The sequence below is a fragment of the Nuphar pumila genome, chromosome 17 (genome assembly GCF_984573655.1).
Source record: "Nuphar pumila chromosome 17, dmNupPumi1.hap1.1, whole genome shotgun sequence".
Classification (NCBI taxonomy): domain Eukaryota; kingdom Viridiplantae; phylum Streptophyta; class Magnoliopsida; order Nymphaeales; family Nymphaeaceae; genus Nuphar; species Nuphar pumila.
The window spans coordinates 14580898-14596071 of NC_143265.1; the positions used below are offsets into that span (position 1 = coordinate 14580898).

Below are 15174 nucleotides of genomic sequence, written 5' to 3' on the forward strand. Positions count from 1 at the left end.
ATTATTCCTCAACCTTTAGGAAAAAAAGCAATTGGGTGTAGATGGGTATATAAGGTCAAAACCAAATGTGATGGGTCTCTTGAAAGATACAAAGCTCGTTTGATTGCAAAAGGCTACGCCCAAGAATATGGGATTGATTATGAAGAAACCTTTGCTCCTGTAGCCAAAATGACTAGTGTACGAACCCTAATTGCTTTAGCATCCATCAAACAATGGCCGATATATCAACTTGATGTTAAAAATGTGTTTTTAAATGGAACTCTGTGTGAAGAAGTTCTTATGGACCCTCCGCCGGGTCTTGAAATTGGGAAAGGTAATATTCTAAAATTAAACAAAGCTCTTTATGGTTTAAAACAAGCACCAAAAGCTTGGTATGATCTTTTTAGCAAAGTAGTTATTGATAATGGTTTCTCCTCATGTTACACAGATACTGCTTTGTTTGTTAAATCTTCTAATGAATACATAACAATTTTGTTATTATATGTTGATGACATGATTATCACAGGTAATGATAAGAAAGGTATTGATCTTATTAAAAACATTCTTAAGAAAAATTTTGATATGTCTGATCTGGGTTTTCTAAGGTATTTCTTAGGAATTGAAGTTGCATACTCCCCCAAGGGGTATGTCCTATCTCAAATGAAGCTTGCCTCTGACATTATTGCTAAGTCTGGGTTGACAGATGACAAAAGGGTGGAGACTCCAGAAGTGATCAATGCCAAGATGAGAGCCAATGATGGCACTCCTTTAGCAGATCCCACGCCTTATCGTCAATTAATTGGATCCTTAACATATTTATCTATTACCAGGCCTGACATTTCACATGCAGTTCATAGTGCAAGCCAATTTCAGACTGCTCCTACTACTACTCACATGGCAGCAGTAATGAGGATTATCAGATACTTAAAAAATTCCATAACTAAGGGAGTATTCTTCTCCTCTTCTTCACCTCTCACTTTACTTGCGTATACTGACTCTGATTGGGGGGGTAACCCCGATGATCGTATTTCTACAACAGGTTATTGTGTGTTTCTTGGGGAGTCACTTATCTCCTGGAGGTGTAAGAAGCAGCGTAAAGTTTCTCTCTCGTCTACCGAAGCAGAATATCGTGCGATGGCCACTACCACAACTGAGATTATATGGTTAAAAAGCTTACTTAAAGATATGGGTGTCTCATTTTCAACTCCTTCAAAGTTGTGTTGTGACAACAAGAACTCCAGCTATATTGCTAGCAATCACACTTTTCATGAACGAACGAAGCATATTGAGATGGACTGCCATTATGTTCGAGATGAGTTCCTACGCGGCACCATTCAACTCCCATATGTTCCTACCGAATATCAGTTGGCCGACTTCTTCACCAAAGCCCTGCCTTCGCCTCGCTTCTACTTCCTCCTTAGCAAACTCTCGGTGATTTCACCATGTGTTTGAGGGGGGGTGTTAAAATATGATGTATATATATATATATATATATATAGAGAGAGAGAGAGAGAGAGAGAGATTACGACACATATACATATATATGATATATATATGTCTACGTGTCTATCTATATATATAAATATATATATTTATTTTGTAAAACCCGACAGGGGTATTTCTGTCATTTCACCTGTACACGCATATCATTGATATGCTTTTTCTTTTCTTTCTTTTTCCTTTATTCTTTTTCCTTTTTTATTTTTTAGTTTTTCTTTTTTATCATTTGAGAGGGGTCCACATAGAGTCGTTGGACCCCTCCAACGGTCATAAATTGGAGGGGCTCCAACGACTCTATGGGAGCCCCTCCTTGGGTCCCTTGCTGTGTATAAATAAGGGGCACAGCCCCATGTATTTTCCAAGCTTCTAGTGAAGCATTCTATGAAGTGAGAAGAATATTTTTACCTCTTTTTGTGCTTGACCACTTTTGTGGTTTATTTTGCCCCTTTGTGGCCTCTTGTGTATGTGCGTGCTTCTGTGCTTTCGCTTGAAGACTTTGCCCTTTTCATTAGGCACTTTATTTCACTACCCCCTCTCTGTTTCCCTGTAAATCAAGGCTAAGGAGGGGTGTCGCCCCTCCTGCCTTCTTTTCCCAGCAGGAGGGCAGCGCCCTCCTGCCCTCTCTCTCTATCTTGTGACGATAGCAGGAGGGCAGCACCCTGCTGCCCTCCATCTTCTCTTGACGGCAGCAAGAGGGCAGCGCCCTCCTGCCCTCTCTCTTGTTTGACAGTCGCTAGAGGGCAGCGCCCTCTTGCCCTCTCTCTTCTTTTGAGATCAGCAGGAGGGCAGCGCCCTCCTGTCTTCTCTTTTTTTACCGCCGCAGCTGGAGGGCAACACCCTCCTGCCCTCTATCTAGGTTGTGGCCTGCCCAGCCATGCTAGGTAGGCCCAACTGAGTTGAGCTCGGTCGTTACCGAACCCAACTCGGTCCCCGCCTTCTACTGGTCGAACGCAGCCGAGCTGAGCCCGGCTAGCACCAAGCCCAACTCAGTTTACCCTTGGCATGAGTCTGGCTCAGCCCGGTCGACTCGAACTAGGTTCGGATTCGACCCCTGCGATGCAAGCATTACTTCAACGAATTAAAAAGATTTTATCGTTGCTTTCGCAACATGACAAAATACCTTTTAGCGCACCCTATCGACGCAATGGATGCGACACGCACACCAAGGCACAAGCCCTTGATAACCTACGCTCAGAATCATTAACGAATCTGACCATGTCCGAGGTAGGAGAAAGTTGCATACGAGGACAAATAACAGAATACTTCTAACTTATACGTATATATATATATGCTTTTAACTCAAAGACAGTTTTACATATTCTTGTCCATTTAAATTCATGTTATTTACTTTGTCGTCGCGCTGTTACATGCACAGGCTACTGCTTACGTAATTTACTTAGCCGATATACGGTTTCGTACATCGTGTATCGCTTACGCAATTTATTTAACTTAATGTGTGGTTTCACACATTGAGTTTGGCTTTATGGTATTTACTTTGCCACTACGTTGTTACGTGCACAGGCTACTGCTTATGCAATTTACTTAGCCGATGTACGGTTTCGTACATCGAATCTGGCTTTATGTCATTTACACTGTCGTCACACTTTTACGTGCATAGGCTACTGCTTACGCAATTTATTTAGCCAATATACGATTGTGTACATCGTGCATCGCTTACGCAGTTTATTTAGCTCGATGTGTTGTTTCATATATCGAGTCTTATTTTATGTCATTTATATTGTCGTCATGCTTTAATATGTACAGGCTTATGTTTTGATATATATATATATATATATATATATATATATATATATATATACATATATATAGCTTTGTAAGGTACACAATTTTGCGTACTCTTGCCATTTAAAGATGCAAAATTGCGCATGCTCGTTAAGTCTTTAATGAAAAAGGGGATTTCACATGAGAAATTTCAAAGCTCGTCATATTCATTGTTTCAAAAAGCAAAAATGAATATTTGGCGTTTGCATATTCACAACCAAGTATTTCTCTCAACCCTGAGTAACAAAAGGGCTTCGACTGCGTAACCCTAAGTAGTACGTACAGTTCTTTATTTTGATATCCGAAATGACTCGGTTATCCTCAGCCTAAAGCATAGAACTTTGAGATTTCTAAAGAATGTTAGGGTTTCTTTCTGAGAAACTGATACCCCTCTCATCGTAATGGTACTATCAGACATGCACGGCAATATAGTACTACGATGATTAGATGAGAGGTTTATGGTAACCTCGTAGTGTGCAAAATGCACATTGCTGAAATCACATAAATGGTGACGATCGCCTTCACAGGCAAGATACTCGAGTTAATTTGAAAGACCAAAGTACGTAGAATGGGTCGTCAGTTAAAATATAAACCTCACATACCCATTCGTCTTTTTGGTTCCGTCAAGGGAGAGGATAAGATGGTACAAAAACTCCGATGAACAGGTTGTTAACAACTACGCTCATCGAGTAGCAATTAAACTCGGTGTCTCCGGTCATCGGTGTTAGAGGACTGGGCTACCAAAAATTATCCTAGGTGGTAGCTCCCAATAACTTCGGCAGAAGTATGGATGTATCCCCTTGAACAAGTGGCCTTTGGGGAATTCTCTCTCGGTTATTGGCCGTCCCCATAGGAACGGACTCAGCTAGTTGTCCGGGTATCAAAATACATAGCATAACAAACCCTCGGGCACTCTCAGTTGTTTCTACATTTCTCCTCTGCGTACCCTCAGGACAGTTAATATCGAAACAAAGTTATCATGTTCATTTTACTTATTTTGACTTGCACATCACGAAAAGGACAACGTATATGTTAGTTTTGTTCTTAATTTTGATATTTATGCACCTACCAGATTTTCATCAATCTGACCCGTTTCATGGGTACACGTGATGATTAGGTCGAAATGGCAAGCGATGGCGCGATGACGTGATGATATCAAGATAAGACTCCTTCCCTGACGTTTCGCTCCTGCGGACATTTCTTTGTAATTTGGTATAAGAGTTTCTTTGAAATTCCACCTTTCGTATAAACTTTAAAACCTCGTTTTGAATCTATTTGGTTTTAAAGAATGTATGGAGTTTACAAATCCGTTGTGTAAAAGAAAGTTTGCTTGTAATGCGCCCAAGGTCCGTTGACTTGTTATTTCAAACACCATTTTTCCGCTGAACTACTATTTTAAACTCTGAAAAAGAAATGATTACAAAGCTTTCAAAATTTTCTTAAAAAGTTAGAAGTCTGGGATTTTGGGGGCGTTACTCTCTCTCTCTGTACAGCTCCCTATACAACCCTCTCTCTCTCTCAAAACCGTGATTGAGAGAGAGGCTCACGCCTGGTTTTATAAACTGAAAAGGACTCCTCTTCTAAAGGGGATGTCCTTTTTAAAAAGATTTCTATTCCTTTAATAAAAATCCTATCTAAACAAAACAATTATTAAAATATATATATATATATATAATATCTATATATATTATCTATTGATATTATTATAATTTATTTGTAAAAGCCTATTTATCCACACACTAATGGATCATAGATCTTGACCCAAAGGGTCCAAGATCCATATCGGGATCCATTTAATGTTAGCCACTAAAATATATATATATTATCATAAAAATATATTTATTTAATAAAAAATATATTTATTAAATTTATAATTAGGCAAAAAATTGCGAGATATTACAAAAGCATGGAATAACTCATTTGACCATAGAGAAGAAATAACATGTTTATACATTCATAAGAACACCAACAAATAAAATAATAATTTTTATTAATAACAGAATAAAAAAATTACATATAAACCTCACTATAAAACACTCACAGAATATGTACAGTCATCCTCTCTCAAACTCACAATGAAGCATAAGCCTCGTATAAATAGTCAAGCAAAATACTAGCTGTTAGGATGGTCTAATGGCTAGTTTGACTAGCCGTTAGACTATCCTAATGGCTAGTAGACTCTAACAACTAGTTGGACCTGCTACCAAAAATACAAAAAAATAAAAAGAATAAACATAAAAGAAACCTAAAACTAGCCTACAAATATACTTAAGTAATCTAATCTTAAAAATACATGAAAAAGGTATACCTAAAGTATACCTTGAGTACATGACTACATAAAAAGAAGAAAATACCTAAAGCACACTTAGGTGTACTTTGGTATATACAAGACAAAAATGATTACACAAGAAAATGCTACATACATCTTAACAGCTATGTCACATAGGTGCGGGTGTGGATGTGGGTGCGGCCATGTGGCACTTAATAAAAACTTGGGTGCGGGGGTGCGGGGAGGATATATATATATATATATATATATATATATATATATATATATATATATATATTAAAGTTTTAAGTTAACATTAATAAAATAAAAACAATTATCGTATCATCAATTCATCATGCATAAATTCATGCAATAAATCAAATTAACAATCTATAATTGTTATTCATCATCAATAAAAAGTGAATTAAGAAAACAGGAAACAATCAAATAAGTCAAGTAGAAAAGAAGTAAATTATACTAATAAAAAAAACAAAGAATGCATAATTGCATACCAAAAGTATATCATACACAATGTTATACCTGGGTTTGGTTTTAGTGAACCTAGGCCTGTGTTCACCAGCCTGGGTTCGATTCTGGTGAACCCAGGGTTTGACCCTTGCGCCAACGAGGGGAGGAGGAGGAAAGAGAAGGAAGAAGAAGAAAGAGAGGAGGAGGAGGAGGAAGAAGAAGAAGAAAGAGAGGAGGAGGCAACGGAGGGAGGAAGAAGAGGTAGAGGAGGAAGAGAGAGAGAGAGGTACTTGTGGTCATCGTCGTCGTCGTCACCGGAAGAGGAGGGGATGGGGAGGAGTCGAGGAGGTGGGGAGCAGTCAGGAAGTAGTCAGGGAGGGGGAGGAGCAGTCGAAGAGGGAGGTGTAATCGTGCCCTAATACTCCCACCCCCACACTTTTTTTTTACCAAAATGGACTTGGTCAAATAATGCTGGATGTGGGTAACCCGCACCTAGAATTGTTTGACCACAACTGGTGCAACAAAATTTCATATTTGCCGCACCGGGTGCCACACCTGCACCCGCACCTGCGTCGCGTTGACGCAGATGTGACAGCCTCTAAGGAGAGTTTGTGTGACATAGCTTAACAATAGTTACATATATACAATCCATTGTGAATTACAAAACCACAAAATTCACACTTTACTATTCTTTTCGAACCCATGCTCAAGTCCACCAAATTGTAATATTTCCATGTTGGATCATTCACCATCCATCGATCCCTTAGGGCACAATTTTGAGGTTTAAGAACACAAAAATAGGTGATAAGCTATGTCACATAGGTGCAGGTGCGAGTACCGGTGCGGATGTGGCACTTTAAAAGAACTTGGGTACGAGGGTGCGGGGAGGGTATATATCTATATATAATTTTTAACAGTTTTAAGTTAACACTACGTGTATGTGTGTGCATTTATGTATTTATATATATAATATAGATAAAAATTTACTTAATTAGGGTTAACTGAATCTACGTTTGGATAGAAATGAACCTCAATGTGGTTGACTTCACCTAACACAAAGGAAGTTGTGTCCAAGTGTCGCACCTGCCTGGGTGCGGGTGCGGTGCCCTGTTAGAAGAGTCTGTGTTACATAGGTGATAAGAAGCAAAAAAATTATAGATCTAGGCTCAATAACACACTTAGGACAAAAAAAAGGGGGTTAGGCACAAAAATGAATAAATATCTTGTAAAAATATCAAAAAGAAGGAGCTTACCCTTGGTTTTGTGCTTTAAGCCTTCCTCCAACTTCAATCTCACACAAATCAAGCTCATAGAGCTTAATTTTGAGAATTGAAGGAAATAAAAAGGGTTGTTTGAATGAAAATGACGAAATTTAAGGTAAATCACACCTCTAAGACTCGAATTTGGCAAATACCACAGCCTTTAGAGTTGATTTGATCTTAAAACACAGAATTTGCTTGAAAACGAGGTTTGGGAAAGGAGAAGGCAAAAGAAAGGTCAAAATGACCCCTAGGGCCTTTAAAATCGCCGCTATAAGTGTCTAGTGACCAATTTCTAGTGCCAAAAGAGTTAAAAAAATAGTATTGACTCGTATGATACGTGTATCGTATGCTACAGCATGATATGCCCTTGTATTGTATATGTTCTAATACGGATCAATAATCTTAATAAATACGACACGGGGGTGCATCTCATATCATATATCGATACTATCATACAACACATCATAATATACAATGTTGATAACACTGATTAAAATTATAATAAGGAACAAAAGATGTAGTATATAAGTAAAATGATATATTATATAAATTGATATTATAGAAAACAAAATTTATGAGTAATGGGTATGGGTATCATTTTGTACCGAGGCTGACCCAACTTGTACCTTGTACCCACCCATGTCGACATGGGCACTTGAGCCTTCTAATCGTACCCATATTATACAGGAACCAACTCTAAGACCTTATGAACTGCAAATGAGTCTTGGTGCACTTCCTATATAAAATCTTACAACAAAATACAGCTGTAGTTAAAGAGGCAAGGAGAAGGGGCATTCCTAGAAGGTAAAACCCTTACAAAAGATATACAAGCATACGCTCTCATCTAGACAAAGATTAAAGATACGTATGCAAATAACAAAAACTAATATCCTTACAAACCACATACTGTTTCAATCAGAATTTACCAATATTGGAAAGTGAGGTGAAAGAACGAATTAGTGGCTGTATAGCAAGATATACACTAACAGAAACACAAGGAAATACGAGAAAAACCTGCTATTCTAACAAAATGCCAATCTCTGTACACTTCTTGTGCTCATGAATTGTCACTTGCATTTTAGATGAGACACTTATAGAAAATAGGAGATGAAACAACTATCTAAACACTCTATCAATTAAAAGATGGCAAGCACACTAATCAGGTAGTATTTGTAGGCACCTCATTATAATCAGGTAATATTTATAGGCACCACATTATAAATTAACACGTGCAATGGTGCAATATAAAAGACAGAGGTTAGTAACTGCCTTATCAGAATTCCATGGTAGTACTTGATCTTGGGTGGCAACACTACAAGTAATTTCAGAAATTTATCATGTGCAACTACTTGCAAATCAAAACCTCTAGTTTTGACAGGTTACTAAATGCCAATTACATTTCAAACAAAGGAAACACACTCTAGAAGGCTGACAGTTCTATTTAACCAAAGACTACAATGAATTTAGAAATTACTTAGATGTAATAAAAACCATGATTATATGTATATATATATATATAGAGAGAGAGAGAGAGAGATTTATATCAAAGTCAATGATTTGATCTGGTTCTCAAAGGTATGTTACACCCAGACCCAGACCCAGACCCAGCCAATTGAGAAACAGGAATTGACTCCTATTAGGTGCAGGTCTAGGTTCTTCTTTGAATCCTTTCTAACACAAATGCTCCCTAGTATAAAACTAAGCTGTTACACACTGATAATCAGCACCTTAATTCGATCAAACAATCTTATGAAAATCAAACTATGACAGAATGTAGCAAGGTCTGAATTTGAATAGAATCTACTTCATGCCATCCAAAAAGAAAATTGAAATAAACAAATTTATTGATTTTGATGACCGAGAAGCAAAAATGAGATTTACAGGATCAGGCTTTTTGCGAGGAACCACGTCTCCTGCAAATATTGAAATCTTCTCTGCTCTCTCTGCACCCAACAAGAATGAAACTATAGCAGACACCTGCCATGTCATGCACAATTCAGTTGTAAGGTTGCAGAATGTGCTATAATCTATATAAAGTTACTTGTAGTCAAACAATAGGAACACCAATAATAGGATCATAGGCTTAAAATAAAGAACAGACTTTAATCATAAAACAAACCAACCAGAATCCATTCAAGGTGGTAACTAGCTTGTTAAATCTTACTGTTTATCTAGGGGTCTGGTTTCAGTTAGTCTATCTCTGAATCAATCAAGCAGATAACCATCATTCACAACAGCCAAAAACATGTACATTTAAAGATACTTCTATTTAACATTTGTCACATGAGCACTGGATGTGATTGAAGTCTTAGATGGAAATAATTCAATAGTAGATTGGAAAGACTTGCCACTTTATATGATTTTCTTGAAACTTACCAGAACCATGCAAGCTATGTATTACTCTTGTAGTTTTACCACAAGGGGCAGTGGCAATTCAATTTATCACTGAAAAAGTAATTCCTCAAACACAACTCAAAATGCTAAAATACAGAGAAACATAAGAATACATGCATAAGATGGAAAAAATCATGACAATGAGCTTACATTTAACAAGCATAAATCTGGCATTTTATTGTTTCTTTTTTCATGTCAAAACTCTCTGAAAGAAATAACGGAATTCTCCATTTTATTTTTACGTTTCCAAGAAGGTAACTTCCATTGCCTTGAGATTCTTAGGTAGCACTACTTGAGATAAGATGATAGAGCATTTTAATCTTCTGAACAATATTAGTGGATTTTCTTATAAAGGAAAAATGATTAAGCTTCTAATAGTTTAACCAAAATAAATGATCAGGTGAATCTTTTAAGTGCTAAATTTTATTTCCTCAAAAGATGTTGGAAGAAAGATCTGTATACGTAATCTCATTAACAGCTATGTGTCATTATAGGTACTTCTGTTAAAACTGCATCATTTTTTAGCATTTTGGGTCAAAGCAGAATACTTTTCGGAGGTGAAAGTTTCAATTGCATAATAAAGTTTGTTTGATTTATTAATCATTACAACTTGGAAGTTTTGTAACTCATGGGACTCACATCCTATGGTCATATGGTCATACATAAAGAACAATCTTGAAAAGCATATAAATAAGAAATTCTACTGCTAAACGTTGGGAATTACAATTTTGCACATTCTGGTCATCGTGGAAAAACAGAATAGTGACAATAACCAATGATAATAAACACTAAATTACCTACCGCCTTCTCATTTGAAGTGCTGCAGACTGCAAGTTTAACATCATTTTCCAAAGCTTCATCAATCAACCTATGTTAACCAAGGTATAATCAGATCATGATTACAAATGAAATATCTAATCAAACATGTATGTTACCAGAATCAACCAGGTGTGTAATAGGGCAAAAAACATATGTACTAAGGCCCAGCCATAGCCAACAATTGCTGTAGATTTAATTTTTCAAATGAAGGTTACAGTTGAGCTGAGCATGATTGAAAAATTTTGTGCTTCCACTCGTGGCAATAGAAGTAAAAGAATTAAATGAGTTTCCATGTGTTTCAGGAGGCGCCCTGTAACCCAAGCAATATAGCATCTTTTTTTCCCTTCTATTCATTCCCTTTACAAATTGTAACCAATATTATGCATTGTGTCAAATTGCAAAATATAACTGAGTTGAGTTGAAGTTCAGATTGATAGTACTGATTACATGCGTAGTAGGACATTTGGTTGGTGAAATTTTCAAATTTGAGCTTGGAAGGCTGGAAAAAAAATATCCACAACTACACACGTATGAACTGTAGATTTAAAGTATAAAACACTGATAGCTAATGGAGAGCATGATTGAGTCCCAAAAGGCAATGCATTCCCCTTCCTAAGGATCCTTTTGAATTTATTTCAGTTACAGTCAGAGATAAATTGGTTTATGCAAATGATAAGGATGATCAAGCTAAATAAAATCAACAAGGATTGTGCTTCAATGTTGTTGCTGAAAGACCAGAATATGCTTGGGTTTGATCCTTTGGATTGTGAATACCCTAGTATCCTAAGTTGCTGGTAATAGGTTGCAACCCAAAATAGGGAATCTAGTATCTGCAAATCAAAATGTGAAATTCATACAAGTAATTTATAAACATGGCGAGAGAGCATATGCATTCAACTCCAGTTTGACGGCACCGATATGAAACGGACGTACCTTGCAACTCCGGGCCGAAGGGGTAGCAATCTTTTCTCAATCAATGTCATGAACAATTCGGTCTTTCTTTTATGCAGTGAGGCTATGAATTCCTTCCTCTCTTCTTCCGACTTGGGAGACTTCTCCGGCCACCCCGTCTTGTTAAAATAAGCTGTCATTCTGAACAACATAGGATGATAATAACGGAAAGAAAAGAGAAAGAAAAGGAAAGGAAAAGGGATTACCTCTCCTTTCCTCCACCAATCTTAAGCAACTCTCCGTACAACTCAACACCCCAACTGACACCCAAATCCCTCTGAAAATCCAAACAACAGAAAAGAAAAGAGAAAAAACAAGAAATTAAACTTCAAAATCCCATTTGGTGTGGAAGAATAGAAGAGAGAGGAGGTGGGCAATGCGACCCACCTCGGCAAACGTATCGTTGAAGGAAATCCGGTGGCCGTCCTTCTCTGTATCAACCAAAACACCGTCGCAGTCGAAGAGGAGAGCATCGGGGAGTGCTGCAGCCGCCTGCATTGCGACTCTTCTGCCACTTCGAGGCGACTTCCTGAGCAGGAGTCTGTGGGAAGGCCTCAAGGGATGAAGGAAGGCTTCATGGGATCGGTACCATGAAAAAGAATGCGGTTTGAAACAGAGGAGAGCCGTCGTTTTCTTAGAAGAAGAAGAAGAAGAAGGGTTCAGGAGGAGGAGAGGAGCTGCGTAGGAAGTAGAGGCTGCCATGGAGTTGGGGAATTAGCCACAGAGTCGAGTCCAACTCTTTTTGTACTGAAGTGTTCATCTTTTTACTTTGATTTCGCACCACTAACTCACAGAGCAAGAGCTTAGCTCTCTCTTTCGTCATCCCAATTTAGTGAGAGATAGGAGACAATTCGATGGCCACATCGATCCAAGGATAGCTCCAAATATATATATATATATATATATATATATATATATATATATATATATATATATATATATATATATATATTATTTTTTATTTTGGGAGGCAAGAGAGTCCGGTTTGGGTGCAATCTCATTGAACAAAATGAATGCATTAAGTATCTGGTCACCCTCCATCAGGCCCCACAACTGGCAGGCTTGTCCCTGAGATGGAGGGTGATCAGGTGCTTAATGCACAAATATTATGCTGCTCTTTTAGAGAGAGAGAGAGAGTTGCTTTAGACTATCATGCTAATGAGTTGTGAACTTTGTTATTTGATTTAAACTTAGTTAAACCACAAATAAAAGCTGTTATCACAAATATGGCACAAACGGAGGCTTCCACCTGTAGGAGCAGTTTGTGCAAGTGATGGAACGTTGCAAGTTCAAATCCCACTGATACATGGGGTGATTGAATAATTGTTTTGTACAAAGAGGCCCCTGAATCTATTGAGATGTGACTTGAATTCCATGTTACAATTCATCCGTCGGATATTATCTGACGGCTGATAGCTGCCTTGGATGTCGTTCATCTTAAAAATTAACGACACCCACCAAAACAGTGAATAAGATCATTGTGAGACTTTCATTTTAAACCATTCTGATGTCGTCCATCCGAGACACATCGGAAAAAAAAAATATAGTGCCCATCCAAATGATATGGGCATCTCATTCATACAGTTGTTCATCTTGTGATCACTGGCATCCAAAAGTACTATGACCGAATACGTCCCTGCCTTGCCAGTGATTTGCAAATCAGTCCTGCCTTTAAGGTATTTGCAAAGTAGTTCCCACCTTTTGTGTAGTTAGCATTAGTGACAAACGTTAAAAACGGCAAAATCTCATTTTTCAAATCTTGCATTTTTCAAACCTTAAATTTTTTTTTTTTATAAATCTTGCATTTTTCGGCAAAATCTTGGCAATAAAAAATTTAAATAAAAAATACAAAAAAATATTTTTTATAAGAAAATATTAATAAAAATTATTTAAGTATAAAAATATATGGTTTTTTCATGATAAATAGCCGTTTAAAATATAAAATATAGCATTTAAATTGTGGTATTTATGCTTTTTTCATAAATCTCACAATATTTTGAAAATCTCACAAAAATTTACAGTTTTAAACTTTCAGGCAATTTCTCACGATATTATCATGAGATTTTCGATATTTGCCGCTATGGTCGTTAGTGCAAAACAGTCATTTTGTTACCATGGTGTTAAGTAGGGCTGGGAAAGAAGCCGAGTAGCTCATGGTTTGGTTCACCACAAACACAAGCATGAACTCGTTTGTGTTCGACTCGACTCATGTAGCTAGCGAGTCAAGCCATGAGCAGCTCGTTAGCAAAAAAACCATTCGAACATGAACAAAGGGTGCTCAACTAGGTTCGGCTGGTGTAAGCTCGTAAAAATATAAGATATATAATTTAACTCCAATACTTTTAACAAAAAGCAGTTTTGTATTAGCTGGTTAGACTTCAAGACTTCAAGATACGTACGCTCATGTATTTTTTTACACAAGCCAACTCACTGCTCGGCTTAGCTGACTCGAGCTCGGCTCGTCTACTTACGAGTTGAGCTGAGTTGCATGGCAACTGAGCTGAGCTTGAACAAGGTGGGCTCGGCTCATTTACAAGCCCTAAATACCTGCTTGCCAATCAAATAGAAAAAAAAAAACATGCTATCGACAATATCGTCTACCATGCACTAACTTTTTTTTATTAAAACAATCAAGAAATATTGTGCTCCATAATGCAATGTTCTAAGTTTCACATCTCAACTTTTCTAAACTTTCTAGAGAAATAAGAGGCCAATCAAGCAGCATCTAACATGGACAGTTGTGTGCCTTGTTGAAAGTTGGAGATGGACTCTTGCCAGTGGACACCATTCGACTCGAAGGTGCATGGTCATTTTTTCAATTTATGGTGACTGTTTCAAAGTCTACTCGTAGCAGCATTCATCATATGAAAGTGGGCCATATTCTTGGGGCAGTGTGGAGTTTTGGTGTGACCCATGGTGTTCGCAAGCCCCCCTCATCAATTTTCTTCCCTACAACACCAAAGCAGTTATGTATAGCAGTCTGCGAGGAATCAAAGTGAAGGATTAGTGTTAGAAAAGACTATCATTTGTTACGTGTACCATTTGTGTATTTACTGTTACATTATCTTCCTTATCTCGCCAACATTAGGAAAATGTTAGGATGTGATAAAGCAAGGTGCTTGGAGTATCCAAGTGGTTACAGTAATTTGCTCTTCATCTCACGTGTTTTGTAAAGATGTATATACCATGTATGTAACAAGTAAAAGCAATGAACACAGATTGGTAGATTGACTTTCTGGTTCACCATTTTTGACTCACTATTTTCTTTTATGGTATCAGAGCAAGCCTGTGAGACCTGATCACCATGGAGTACACCAATCTCGACAACAACCGATCTCAGAAGAACAATGATTCTGTTGATTCGAATCTGCTCTACATCTATCACTCCCATAATCCAGGTGCTCTACTCGTTTCTCAAGTTCTCATCGAGGAGAACTATTCGATGTAGAAGTGAACGATTTCTATGACACTTAGAATAAGATAGACTTCGAAAATGGCACTATCTTGAAGCCTACAAATCCACCAAACATGGTACCTTCATGGGAGATGTGCAATGATATGGTCCTCTCTTGGATCCTCAATGTGATCCACAAGGACTTGTCAAAGAGTGTTATTTAAAGTGCAGCTGAGGTTTGAAAAGAGCATGAGGAGCATTTTTCTCAATCTGATGCACCTAAGATTTATCATATCCAATATCAAATTATCAGCACAAAGCATATGCAATCTTCAGTAGTTGATTATTTCACAAAG

At 37.5% G+C, this 15174-nt stretch overlaps 1 protein-coding gene across 1 annotated transcript in view; it reads right to left on the reverse strand.

Annotated features, from left to right (window-relative positions):
* Positions 1-12161, reverse strand: part of LOC149811692 (Haloacid dehalogenase-like hydrolase (HAD) superfamily protein) — a 50097-nt gene extending 37936 nt beyond the window's left edge. Inside the window, exons 1-5 of the mRNA XM_089993259.1 lie at positions 11812-12161; positions 11631-11701; positions 11407-11565; positions 10456-10522; positions 9142-9237 (exon numbers count right to left, since the gene is read on the reverse strand). Coding sequence (XP_089849385.1) covers positions 9142-9237; positions 10456-10522; positions 11407-11565; positions 11631-11701; positions 11812-12126 — 708 coding nt within the window. The 5' untranslated portion in view covers positions 12127-12161. The remainder of the gene's footprint in view (positions 1-9141; positions 9238-10455; positions 10523-11406; positions 11566-11630; positions 11702-11811) is intronic.
* Between the last annotated feature and the right edge of the window lie 3013 nt (positions 12162-15174).